Source organism: Acomys minous (assembly GCF_964271855.1).
Source record: "Acomys minous genome assembly, chromosome: 13".
In the NCBI taxonomy this organism is placed as follows: Eukaryota; Metazoa; Chordata; class Mammalia; order Rodentia; family Muridae; genus Acomys; species Acomys minous.
The window spans coordinates 27,920,967-27,935,462 of NC_140495.1; the positions used below are offsets into that span (position 1 = coordinate 27,920,967).

Sequence of the window (14,496 nt, forward strand, 5' to 3'; positions counted from 1 at the left end):
GGACTAGCCACTGCACTTTTAGCCCATTAGTTATTCTCACCACCCCTCTTTGTGATTCCTTAAAGACATTTTACAGTTTCTTCTTTTGTCCATTTGGTAGAGTCTCAGTCACTTAGAGTTCAAGGCTTCCTACTTAATGAATTACTATCGGGTCAAATGCATCCAGGGGGTGGGGGACTTTCAAAACAACCAAAAATTAAAAGGTATTGAATATAGATTAGTTTCTACTTGTCGAGCTGTGAACATTCCGTGATACTTCAGTTTGCCTCCTTAACTCGAGGAAATTGTTATTCACTATCTCTCCAAATACCGCCTCACATCATTCCCTTTCATTTCTCCTTCGGAAATTTTTTACTGATGTCTTCTGGATTTCTTTCTATGCCATTATTCACATCTTTTAACCAACCAGTCATATTTTCTAAGCTTGTGCTACATTCATTCTAGATCATTTGTCAACTTCATCTTCCACTTGCCAGTTGGTAGATAATATGACATTTGTGTCATCCATTGAGTTTTTAATGTCAATATTTGCATTTTCATTGGCCAAGCTCCATGTTTTTTCATTGAACTTTTCTTTTCTCACCTTTCCTACTCTTCTATTGGCTTTCTCTGTTCTTTTTAATATGCCCATTTTATAATCTTCCTCAGGCTCTGTGTCTTTGGGTGCTGGTCCCTTCTCTTCTTGATTCCTGGCTTTTCTCTCCTGTGGAGCTGTGTCATTTGGTGGCTTGCTCCTTTGCGTGTGTGAGCTCATTTTTAGGAAGAGTTGTTCTATTTTTCCTGTAGGATTTCCACAACCCTGGCAAGAAAAGTATCACTTTGGAACAAGATTAGATCATTTTAGTGGTGAGAGCCGAGTCTGGGTGGGAACATTGTTTTAGTTGTCTTCAACACATTTTTTTGTTGATTTACAGAGTTGCATTTTGGATTTTACACTGCACGGGCCAAGGCTTTTCTTTTTTTGAACTCCAGGTCAATGCCAAACTTCCTCACCAGTCCTTAATGTTAGTGGAATAGCAGATGTGACCGAATGAGCATTCTGAAGGTCCAGACCTTATTCAGTTTTTTTTTTCTCACCAAAGTTGCATTATCAAAAGGTGGGGACTGGGACTCCAGTGAAAGAGCATCTGACCCTCCATGAGGGCATGCACCCACGCACAGTGGGCCTTTCCGATTCTTGCTGGGAGTTTTTGCTTGCTTGTTTATGACGTACAGATTTTGTTTTTCTATCCTTCAATTCTACATGCAGACAAGAAAGTTTTCTCTCTGAGATAGAACATGTCTTCAAGCTCACAGTAGCACAAGTGGTTGCTTTCTGCTTCATTTCAATGTACCACTTCATGGTGCCTATGGCGGCTACAGCTTTGGAAGGTCCGTTAGACTTTTCCTCCTCCAACTGATTTTTTCTCACAAACAGACTACAAGCCACCAGGCTAAGCCTGGGGATCATGACTCAGATCTGACCGACCATGTCCTGATTCCCTTGCAGGACTATGCGACTGCTCTAGGGGAGATCTTGCAATGTAGGCAGAGCCAATTGGAGACTTTGTGATTGGTGTGCAAGATACTGGGAAAATGAAGTGCTCTTTTGAGTGAAAACAAAAAGTGCTTATGTCTGGAGAGATCCTCTCCCAGTTCTCAAAATAAGTGATCTACCAATGTGAGCAAACATAGAAGCTTGCACTTGATGAATTGGGAAGATGAGTGAAAAGGAAACAGCCACCTTGAGCCCCTGTCAACTCAGTCCTGATGCATAGGTTGACAAATTCCTTTGCTTACATGAATTTTAATTGTGTTTCTGTGACTTACATTTGGCTTATACATCAGGGAACTAAAGGACAATGGAATTGACATAAGGAACCATCAATATGAATTCACAATATTTGTTTATTAATGTTTAGTAGACCATATTGCTATTCATAGTACCCTGTAGACCATATTGTTATTCATAGGACCACAGGAGCAAGCCAAGCCATCGTGGGGTTGAGTTCCACAGAAGTAGCAAGCAAATGTTAGATCTAGTCTGAGAGTCAAGAGATGGGCCAGAGTCACAGGATAAAGCCAAGGTCAGATCTTAGTGAGCAGATAGGGCATTAAGAGCTTGGGTAAAGGAGATGGCAAAGTCATGGTCAGGAACCAGGAACCAGAGATAAGCAGTGAGCAAAACCCAAGAGAGCAGCTGTGGGCAGGTGTGCAGTTCCCCCACTGGGAAGGTCTGACTTAGAGCTGTCAGCTGAGCATGGTGGCTTTGGTCCTGTTTTAAGAGCCCAGGGAGCCTTTTCCATTCCTAACATGTGACACCACCTAGCGTTTAAGAAATGAAATTAGCATAGAATCCATTGCCTGGTTAGGAGTCCTCAGGCAATATGAGCCGTACATTGGTTTTCCTTTAATTACGTAACACATGAGTATCTGTCTACACAGCCATCAAACCAAATGCGATCCAGGCTGATCATCAACTTCCAAGCCAAAATTAATTTCTAAGCCACCTTCAGAAAGGTGTGTGAAGACACAACGAATGGACTTTTAAGTTAAGCAGGTTCAGGAGAAGTGGTACCGCTGGATTGCGATGGCAGTTTCTGCTCGCTCTCGTCAGCCACGCAAACCTTCTTATCACTCCCTGGTTTCCCAGTAGGAGCCAACGGGAGACATGTAGCTAGTGAGAGCAGCTAGCAGGGCTTTCCAAACAGTTGGAAGAAGCACAATAAAGACTATTAAACATACATCCTCTGGAAAAGCTGTTAATGAGAGGATTAATACACGCCTCCATCTGCACCTGCAAAGGCCCTAATTGACTCATTCAGTAATTATTGGAGAAACTGCCAAACAATTAGTTTGTGTTATGGGGGGGCAGAGAAAGGTCTAACTTGCTTGTTAAGGCATCTGCATTCTTCTTGGAAATGATATTAGTAAGAATATAAATAGCATTGCTGTGGGGACCTATTTTTATGTCCAAACTCTATCGCTCTTCTCAATTGACTTTTAGAGAAATTCTTAGCCATATTAAACCCTGTGAGAGCTATTATTTGCCCAACTCGTTGAGGGCAGGAATGGGTGACTGAGTCCAGGCAATCGATAGGTTGCGTGTATAGGTGCTGGTCACGTTTGGTTGAATGGCTGGATAACATGTCAAGGTTCCTCTTAGTTCCATGGTTGCGTCCCACAGCATCCCATTAGCTTTCATGTTAAATTCCCCTTAAGAAGCACAGATTTTTAGGATCGTGGTCTTTGAAAATATCACTTGTGGTTAAGTGCCAACCAATCATTGGCATCGCACTTTCCATGGCATTTTCTAGCCCAAACTTCCAAGCAGCACAGGACTCTCATTTAGAAAGAGAAAATGGCTGCTCCATCTCTCTCACTTTTAATGAGCTGTACTGAACTACCTTATCAGTGTTTGCTTTACAAGGAATAAAGGCACTTAGAGTGTATTTGTTACCCTCTGAGAACCTGCTCTTTAAGGAAGCCCTTAGCTTATTTCTAAGAAAACTTGGAGGCATTTATGCACCGTGGAATTATTTTAAAAGAATGTTCTCCAGCACAGTGCTGTGCTTACCACTTCAAACATATAAATTATATTTGTATGGAAATAGCATGTATTTTATATATGATATATAAGTAATTTACATACAAATAGCATAAAGTACTTTACTATATCTTCACAATTCTCTATAAATACAGATATAACAAGATATAAAATTTATATATAATTATTATAGATAATCTGTCTGGTTAGGTTTTGGTTTTTGTTTTGTTTTGTTTTGTTTTGTTGTGAACTTGACTCAAGGTGAGGTCATCAAGGAAGAGGAAACATCAACTGAGAAAATGCCTCCAGCAGATTGGCCTGTAGGCAAGTCTGTGGGGATATTTTCTTGAATAATGATTGGTACCGGAAGGCCCTGCTCACTACGGGCAGTGTCACACCTGGGCAGGTGATCCTACATTATATAAACAAGTCAACTGAGCAAGCCAATTAGCAGCACTTCTCCATGGTCCCTGCTCCAGTTCTTGCCTCCAGGTTCCTTCCCTGTTTGAGTTCCTGCCCTGACTTCCCTCAGTGATGAACTGTGCTCAGGACATGTTAGCCAAATAAACCCTTCTCTTCCCACATTGCTTTTGCTCATGGTCTTCATTACAGCAATAGAAACAAACCAGAAGAGAAACATTGCATATGTGTTTCCATATCCGCATATGGTGGGGTTTTGAGTTTGAGTTTTGAGGCAAAGTCTCATTGTATAACTAAGGCTGACCTTGAATTTGATTTGTAATTGGTTAGAATTCTGTAGTCAATCTAGATCTTACCATATATTTCATTTTCCTAGTATTTACTAAGTACAGATACTATTTATTAGATATAAATATTATACATTAGGTTGCTTTGTTTTACTTAAAATGTATTATGCTATCTTTTTACATAAATATAATTCCTTTTTGAAAATCATTTTTAAATGTGTGGCATAGGTGACGTCAATGAAGAAAGTTTGCCGAACCACCTGGTAACCACTGTACACAACTCCATGGCCTCAAATACTTCCTAGGATAGTTTCTAGAAGCGTAGTCCCTGATTAAATAACTCAAAGCCTAATGAATCTTAGTGAATAATACTGAATTACCTTTGTGAAAGTTGTACCACCTTTCTCTTTTGTCAATAACATAGTAGCTTTCCAATTTCTCAAACTAACTCTCTGCATATGACAATGCCATCTTAAGTTGTTAAGATTTGAATATTTGCTAGTTTGATACACCAGAGATTGATATGAATGATGAGATAAATTAGAAAAATATACGTATCACAGAGTCTTCCTAGACTAAGGAAATACAGAGATTTTCACTGTATTGCTTACTTTATTGCTTGGGATAGTTTTGTATTGTGTACTAAACAACTGCTCTTACAATGTGTAGGAAGATGAGCAAACAAGCCCAGACAACCAGGGGCTGTAGAAAACCACTATTCTGCTGTGTTAACTTTTGTTTTGTTTCCATCCAGTAGTTACTTTCCCCTTATTCATGCCAATTTTACTTGAACAACAGTTCTGCTTTTCCCATCTCCTGGCTTTGTGATTCCAAGTGAGGCTACTCATGGCCCTATAGATGCGCGAGTAAGGCGGTGTCTCCCTGCCCTCAGTGAGCACAGCTAAAGCAATAACTGTTCTAGAATCCACAAAGGGTAGCAAAACTTCAGGCTGGGAACGATCAGGCAACAGTTCTTGGGTTCTTGCCCTCTTTTGACACATGAGGCAGCTGCCTTCTATCCAACAGAGGGAACTCACCGTGAGGAGCTGAGTGAGGAGCGAGGGCCCTGCTCAGTTCATGGGGCCTGATACGGAGCTATTTCTATGGCTGCTGATCACTGCCATCAGCTCTCAGTCTATTTGCTTACAATGGTCTGGGTTGGCTTTGTGAGAACTGTGCTGATTGCACGGCTAATTAATGGGGACCCTGACACCAGATCTGACTTCTAATTGTGGCTTCTTTCGATTCTGCCATGCTGCCTCTGAAATTAATGTCTTTGTTCAGAATTCAAGCATGCATACCCCCTTCCAGATCTCTTTGCTCGGTCTTTTGCCTTATTTCAAAGTCTATTTAACAACTTTTAAAGTTCATTTAACGTGGCAAATCCATCATGTAGAATTCACTCATTTTGAGCCAGTATGCACACACTTGGGAAGGGTATTCCTATGTACTAGAAATAACAGTATGGGTCAGAGATGAGCTAATTTCAGAACTTCTGTCCTGAATTTGTAATTGAAGTTACTTTTATTTCAGTACAAAGAATTGCTGGATCATTTTAAACCACAGAAATATGACATGGCATTCATCATCTTATGCTACATAAGAGAGATGGGGAAATCAAACTCAATTATAAATTAATTGTCTGAAATTGAGAGGACATTTAACCTAAGAAACATTATTAATTATAATATTTTGATTCAAAGACTATCAGAGGAAAGCATCTTTAATAAAAATGTCACTAAATACTAGAGCACACTATTGTCATAATATTAACAATTAAAAATGAAAAGTATTAAAACAGAAAGGAATAGATAATTCTTAGGTAAAATTCTATGACTGATGAAGGGAATGGTATATGGAAGCCTATTTCCAAAAGGCTTTAGACACCCTGTTGAGGCCCATAGTCGCTAATGATTTGGGTTTATTATGGTAGTCTACATTAATCCATGGTTTTGCTTTTCTTCAGTTTTATTGATCCATGGTCAAGTACAATGAAAATATTGAAGAGATGGTTCCAAAAACACACAGTTGATAACTTTTAAGAGCTCTTTGTTATTGTGCATTGCTGTAAGTGTTCTTTTTTTTTTTTTCTATTATTTGGTATTGCTGATAATTTACCCAATCTACAATGAAGTTAAACTTCATCATAATTATATGTTTATAGTAAGAAAACATTATATCTGTAGGGTTCAGTATGATATTTTTAGACAGCTATGAAGATCTGGAAGAGTAACCTTTGTGAATAATCGGAAAGACTATCCATGTATATCCATCTTCGCATTGGAATTGAAAACTTTTATTGTTCCATGATGCTTGCAAAAGAATAGCCCTATATCTGTTCTTTGTAAAGAAAATTTTGATGGCAGGGGTGGAACACCAGGCCTTCTTGATGCTAGTCAAATGCTCTCTAACTCAGCTATGCCCTCAGCACTTGTCACTGCTCTCAAACTTGAAAATCACCTGAAGGTGCAACTAATAAAGGCAAAACACAAAAGAAGTTTTTCATTTGTTCTTTTTATACACACTCAAGTATGTATACTCTGTTTTCGAAGAGTTACTATCTAGAAGTCAAATATACATGCAAATCTAATGCCACCTGGAAAGGAACTGAGAGGGTGGAGAAGTCCCAGCTCTGTAAGCTAAGTGGATCCTGAAGGAAGAGTGACATGGAAGATGTTACTAGGCAGAACCAGGAGATTGGAGAACAACACAAGAAGAGGGATTTTGGTATGAATTCTTGGACCTAGCACTCAGAGGCTATCAATGTATTGCATGTGGGTCCATACAGAGTGAAAGGAATAAATGAACAGTTAGTGAGAAAGTCAGGTTTCCCCAAGGATGTGAAAATGACTGGAAGAGAGATTGGGATGGGCATTAGAAGGAGATGTGAACAAGAAAGAATGTGAAGTGACCATCATGTAAGATAGAAACTAAGCAATAGTGTATCAGGCATGATTCCCTCCTACCGAGAGGGCCTTGAGTCCAACTAGACAACGGTTGGTTACTCCCAAGAAAAATAATGCCACTATTGCACCATTTGGCATGTCTTGCAAGGCTCATCATTGTTGTGGTTGGTAGGCTTTATAGCTGGGTAGGTCCTTTAACTGTTTTTCTCCCTGTGGCACCTTCTGATGCTATGGAAGTCAGCTCTCAGGGAAGAGACTTGCAGGTAAGTCTCGCCTCAATTTGTCCAACCTACCTGACCACCCATGGCTGAATAAGTCATAGAAGCCTGAAGAGAACTTACTACTGCAATTTTTCTAAACCAATATAATCTCTGTTTTCTAAATACTTAAAACCATAAACAACTGTAGTTCCTACCCCTTATCAAAGAAAGCTCTTTTGAAACAGATGAAGACTATTTAAAAGATTCACAGCTGGTTAAAATGCAGAGAATAAATGACACAGGCTCCCCAATTCCAACGGATACATTCACAACACAACCCCTATACCTAAGGCTGAAGGAAAATCACAGAAGAGGACATAGAAAGATGGTAAAAGCCAGAGGGACCAGAATGCCCTCTAGGAGACAATGTCTTCTAGACATGACAGGGAAGGTACACCTATAAAGTCTCAATACGATTCCTTAAACAAGGCCTGCACAATAAGAAAACCGACTAACATCCCAACACTGATGAAGGATATTTCACAAGGCCCTTCCCTTAGATAAAAAAATCTATAGGCAATTGGTGAATGTTGACAGAAGGAGAATTCATTTTGAGGGAAAGGCCTGATTGGTTTTCAATCCCAAGTGGTTTGCCTAAACACATTTACATGTAAAGTTGTGTATGTATGTATGTATATGCAACCATATATATAATATATAATTATATATATAATATATATGTATATATATATTATGGGAGCATGGAAGGAGTTGGCTAGAGAGAGGAAGTGAATATATATATAAACACACACACATATATGGTACTTATTATGAAACTTTCCAAAAAAGTTTTTAAAAGAAATGAATGAACAAGTAAAAAGAAAAACACATAGAAAACAGTGTAAGGCAGGCAGGCCATCAGAAATGCTGGAGGACGGAGAGGCCATTACACATTCTGGCTGGAAGTCATACAAACCCACAGCAGAGATCCTGTAGATCCTAATGTGTGGTCTTTGGCTTGTCAAATAGTCTCACTCGGATACAGTTTTATTTTAGTAGGAGCTCCCTGGGTTTACTCCTCACAGTGCCAGAATAGCAAAGCTGAGGACTGTGGGGCTTCAGCTAGAATGTCAATTGTTTCCTGCCCAGAAAGGAAGATACCCTTGTCAAAATACGTGTATTAAATATGTTTTGTCACTGTGACCAAAATACCTGAAAGAGCCAGTTTGGGAGTAAAAAGATTAATTTTGTATGGTTTCAGAGCATTTGGTCTTGGCTGCCTGACCCATGTGTTTGGGCTGAACATTGTGGCAGCAGGGGTACTTGGTGCATGCCTGTGGCATACAGGAAGCAGAGGGGGAAAGGGGAGGAGAGAGAAGAGAGAGAGAGAGAGAGAGAGAGAGAGAGAGAGAGAGAGAGAGAGAGAGAGAGAGAGGGAGAGAGAACACTAGAAAGGGTTCAGAATCTATGTCATCAAGACCAGACTCCAGGGATCTGTCTCTTCCTCCACCTGGGTTCTGCCTCCTATAATTTCCAGAATCTCCTTCGATAGCACTTACAAAGCTGAGGACCAACTCTTTAATGTATTATTTATGCCTAGGGGGGAGCATTCACTTTATGATTAAGACCATATTTAGATATGTGTCGTTCAGTTAGGGGGGCATAGGTGGGCTTGAGGCGGAAAGTAAGTAGTTGTCAGTGCTCGGGTCTCATACTGAACAGGATAACATTCATCCCTACATCCTTATTTTCATGGGAGCCACTGTGTCAGTGCTGGGCAGAGGCCAAGCCTGCCTTGGATGGAGCCGAGCGGGTCTCCCAGCTCTTTTGTGCTTTAGTGGTTTTGCTTGGCATGGCCTTTTACAATTTGACAGCCCACGAAGTAAAATTGAAACACTCAGCAGATTTTTCAATTTTTGTTCTTCAAAATATTTCTCTAATGATAGTATTTTCTGGGACAGGGATTCTTGGTGTTCTAATTAGTGGTTCTTGATGTTGCTTTCAAAGCGTCTTTTCTCATTCATGACTCTGTCCGTGGCTTTTGTTTTTATTCTTAAATGCCAGTGGTTTCCTGTAACACAGGAAAAGACCCTATCTCTGTGGCCAGGTAAAATGTGGCTGAATTCAGTGGAGGGAGGCAGCCATAGGAAATGTCAACTGGCAAACAAAAGGAAACTGGAAAACCAGCTGGCAGGGCTGCCAGGCTCTGTCTGCCTCTCACTCCCTGCTCTGAAGTCTGCCTTTAAAAAAAAAAATCTTTTGTTACCCTACAATACATTTTCAGTTGCATTTGAAGTAATTAGCACCGGGAATAGAATCCTGTTGTCACGTTTAATTATCAGATAGCAGCTTTCCTGGGGGATATCTGACAGTTGCCCAAAATGTTGATCTTAATCTCAGACCACAGAGAGACCTCTGATCCAGCGAAAGCTGCCTGCGTGGCATTTATTAAACATAAATGGCTGCATCTCAAAAGAGGAGGTGGAGAAAGTGTGCCGGCTCTCATTTTGGGAAGAAACCCCTCAGCACAAAGGGAACTGGCATCCGCACTGAGTTGAGACAGCTCCAGGGTCACGTGCTGTGTGAAGGGTTAGCACCCTGGGCCTGCCTTAAAGCGCTGGATCTGCACTGGGAAGGTAAAGTGTCCTGACCCTGAGTTTTAGGTCCCCAGCTGCCAAAATCTAAATCCCAGAGCTTCTGTCTGTCTGTTATCTGGAAGGCAGCTAACAGGAGGAAAATACTAAGCGGCATGGATTTGAAATGAGGAAGCTCACTCCTGAGCATCTTAGGAGCCCTTCAGTGAATCAGCTAAATATATGCACTGAGAAAAAAAAAAAGTCTGCTACCCTCTGGGTAGTATCTTGTAATAAGCTGGGAGTGTGAAAGCCATTAACAGTATTAGATATTAGGTGCCTAATGAATTGTGCTCATTATTGGAGATCTTCTGTGACAACAATACCTTAAGAGCTATATGAGTGCTGTAGCTCTGTTGTAGAGGGAAGATGCTCTTAAAGACAGGAGGGAACACCTTCAGGATGAAGCATGGTTAAAGGGATGCCGGGCAAAGGCTGGTACTTACTACGTGAGGACTATGGCCACTGCATCATTCAGCACACTCTCCCCAAACAGCAGTGTGTACAGGTCGAGGTCCACGTGCAGTTCATGGAAAATGGCCAGCACCGTCACTAGGAAGACACACATACAGACGACAAGTTAGATAGGACATAGCCAAGAAGTGTGTCTTGGTTGTGGTTCCCCTTTTATAAGCACTCGTTAAATACCGATCTTCTCAAACTCACCGTCCGTACCAACAAGAGATCTTCATTCAAATACAATGTAGTACGCCATTCTCCCGCCCCCACCCTGGAGTGAAGAAGTCCTATCTGCCTGCACCGTGCTTACTTTCCAGTGACACCTCTCTCTGCATCTGTGGCTCATCCTTTGCTGCTCCTCTTAAGACACATTGAACTTGCTGCAACTTTCCAAACACACTGTAGATTCTTAACTCTCTTTTTTGCAGTGGACTTCTCCTAAAGGGGCAGAAATGTCTTTGGCATCTATTTCCATCATTCCCTCATTCTTTATGTGTGCTCCCCAAAACCATACACACACACACACACACACACACACACACACACACACACACACACACACACACACAGAGAGACAGAGAGAGAGAGAGAGAGACAGAGAGAGACAGAGAGAGACAGAGAGAGACAGAGAGAGACAGAGAGAGACAGAGAGAGAGAGACAGAGAAGAGGGAGGGGGAACACAGCACATATATTCTTGCTTCCGTAGATCCTTTTATTCATTCTTGAAGAGCCTTAAAATGAAAATAAATAAATAAATAAATAAAAAAGGGAGTCCCTCTGAATCCCCTGACATCAGCTTTGAGCTGGCTCATTTCTTTATGATCCTAGCATTTGGATCAAATCACAGACTGATAGAAGGGACTGAGCTCTCTGGGAATAGGGTCCAATTTGCAACCCTTGCTATTTATTTGTGCAGCGTGCAATAATTATTTGATGCATGCATGAAAGAACGGACAAATGAATATTGTTGCAGTGCCCTACTGCAGTGTGGAGGGAGAGGCAGCCAGATCCTGGCTCTCATTTGCTCCTGAGAGCATGTTCGGCCATAAAAACAGATTCAGTGTTCTCCAGAGAAGGACTCACTCAGTTACTGCACGCTGTTTAGCACTGAGCCTTTGTGAATCTGTTATGGCAATAGATGTCACACAGTGATTATTCATTTGTGCTCCTTAAAACTACCTGGTGTCTCGATATTCGAGACAGTTATGGAAAGCATGAGCAGCACTCATTAGGAAAATGACCCACTGAATTGATTGCTGAAAGAGAGAAAGAGAGAGAGAGAGAGAGAGAGAGAGAGAGAGAGAGAGAGAGAGAGAGAGAGGTACAAGATGATACTGATAGTAAAAAAAAATTAAGTCATAATGGGTATTTTCACTTCTGTTCTTTCCTCTCTCAAGAAGGGTGACGCCAATATATATGTGGTAAACAGAGTGCTATTGGGGGCAGGGCAAGGGACATGAGTTAAGTGTGAAGGTTTTGCAAGTAATCAAGAAATTTGGAGGTTTCCTGTTTGCCACTGTAGGAAGCAATTGAAAGTCTTTTGTTGGAGGTTGGTCTGATGTATTTTGATGCTAATTACTGATTGCTGTCTCTGTGACCAACCTGTACCTTGCCTAATAGCCTAACCTGTTTGACCAATAAAAGGCCATCACACCTGGGCAGGGCAAATAAGATGGGCCCCAGCTAAAGTTCCAGGGTTAAGGAAGACAGAGAATCTTGGGAGGAAGAGAGACCAAAGAGAGGAAGAAAGAAGGCCACCATGGATTAGGTGGAGGAGAAGCATAGGGCTGGCATGGATGGAGGATTTGGCCCAGATGAAGAACACTAGCAAGTATATGGGATTATGGATGGGAGGTACCTTGATAGAAATAGAAATTATTAGAACCAGATGGCATTGGATTGGGGCAGGTATCCTATACCTGCCCACTATGGGAAGTAGATTAGGGGATTAATATCTGCCCTGCCCCAGGTTAACTAAGGCTATTTAAAAATATAACAGGTGTCTGTGTCTTGATTGATTGCCACTGGGTTAGAAAAATGCTGCAGTAATAATTTGCCATACTGGCGGATTAAACAGCAACAGTCTTTAGTAAGAGGGTTGGCACATTCTAATTTGAACTTGGACATAAAGCTCAGACAGCAGAACAGAGGCAGAATAGAGAGGTGGCTCGAGGCCTCCCTAGTAATTCCAGTAAAAGATGGGTTTGTCCAACAAAGGGAGAGGTGTGAAATCAAACTCCAAGCGCTCTCTCTCTCTCTCTCTCTCTCTCTCTCTCTCTCTCTCTCTCTCCATCCCCCTCTTCCTCCTCCCCCCTTTCTCCCTCTCTCCCCACCCCCCCCCCCCCGCCTCTCTCTCTCTCACACACACACTGCTGGGTCTACACATCTGTCATTGCAGGTATAGCCGATCCGTTGACCACAGTCCTTACACACGACCCATTTACTGGCTCTCGTCTTCCCAGCCCACAGCACTGTGCTGCCAGTAGCATGTTGTTTAGTGACTGGATAAGCAAGAAAGTGTTGGAAGGGCAGAGAAGAAGGGACATCACCCCCATACTACTTGAAGAAGTGCTTGAGAGACAGAAAGGATAACTCTGGATTCGGACTAACTATAAAATATGGTGAACACATTTAAATGAATGTGTTGCATACTTGAAAACTGCCAGGACAATAGATATCAAATAGTCTCACTATAAAACAACCAAAAGACTGGTCAGCGTGTGAAGTGAGGCTTACGCTAATTGGCATGATCAGCCTTCTTGCTGTTCATGGACATAAAATATACCACATACTATACACACAGATAAGTTTTATCTGTCAACGCATCCTGCCTTTTCTTTAATACTTAAAAAAAAAGAAGCCACTGCTAGAATCTAACAACAAAACAAATGAAGATAGAAAGAGAGAGGCCATGAATTAGAGCGGCAGCAGGCCGGATTCCTTTCTAAAAAGCCAAGGATAGAATCAATTTCATTATTCAAGCTGGGAGGGTCTTATTAATCACACCAGGTAAATGGCAGAGATCTACTCTCAGCCCCTGAGTGCATTTGAACCATTTGCTCCAACTGGCAGCATTTGCAGGTGGGGATGGGAGGGGCAGAATTCATCTCTCTTTGGTGATCTCGTTCTCCATCTCAGGTTGAATCAAGAGCCTACATCTAACCAAAGCAACCAGCTTCCAACCGAGTCTTTAGCTGACAACATTCTCCTTCTGTTGGGATCTTGTGGGATCAAATACAAGTTGTTCTTTAGCAGAAAGTTATATCACTGCAATTCCAGCACTGACTTCAGCTTCTGTGTGTATCTGTTCTGAGCCCCAAGGACAGCTTGTAACCTATCTCTACTCTTGGGGGAGGCTTCTTAGGTTCATCTGTGGCATATAGCCTGGTTTCTTTCTTTTTTAAAAATATATTTTATTAATTTATTCATATTACATCTAAATTTTTATCCCATCCCTTGTATCTTCCCAGTCCTCCCTCCATCCCATTTTCCCCTTACTACCCTCCCCTATGACTCTGACTGAGGCGGGCCTCCTCCCCCTGTATATGCTCATAGGGTATCAAGTCTCTTCTTGGTAGCCTGCTATCCTTCCTCTGAGTGCCACCAGGCCTCCCTATCCAGAGGACGTGGTCAAATATGGAACACCAGAGTTTGTGTGAAAGTCAGACCCCACTCTCCACTCAACTGTGGAGAATGTCTTGTCCATTGGCTAGATGTGAGTAGGGGTTCGAAGTTTAGTGCATGTATTGTCCTTGGCTGGTGCCATAGTTTGAGCAGGACCTCTGGGCCCAGATCTGCCTGTCATAATGTTCTTCTTGTAGGTTTCTAGGACCCTCTGGATCCTCCTATTTCCACATTCTCTCATGATTCTCTCACCTAGATTCTCAATAGGATGTCCTCCCCTCTGTCCCACTTTCCTGGTAAGTGAAGACTTTCATGGGACATATCCCTTGGGCTAGTGTCCAGATATAAGTGAGTATATACCATTTGGCTCTTTCTGCTTTTGGGTGAACTCACTCATTATGATCATTTCTAGTTCAATCCATTTGTCCACAAATTTTGGG

The 14,496-nt window shown here is 41.6% G+C and overlaps 1 protein-coding gene across 1 annotated transcript in view; it reads right to left on the reverse strand.

The window, feature by feature from the left end:
• The window catches only part of SLC9A9 (solute carrier family 9 member A9), a 550,188-nt gene that overhangs the window by 359,952 nt on the left and 175,740 nt on the right, over positions 1–14,496 (reverse strand). Inside the window, exon 6 of the mRNA XM_084751783.1 lies at positions 10,419–10,524. Coding sequence (XP_084607909.1) covers positions 10,419–10,524 — 106 coding nt within the window. The remainder of the gene's footprint in view (positions 1–10,418; positions 10,525–14,496) is intronic.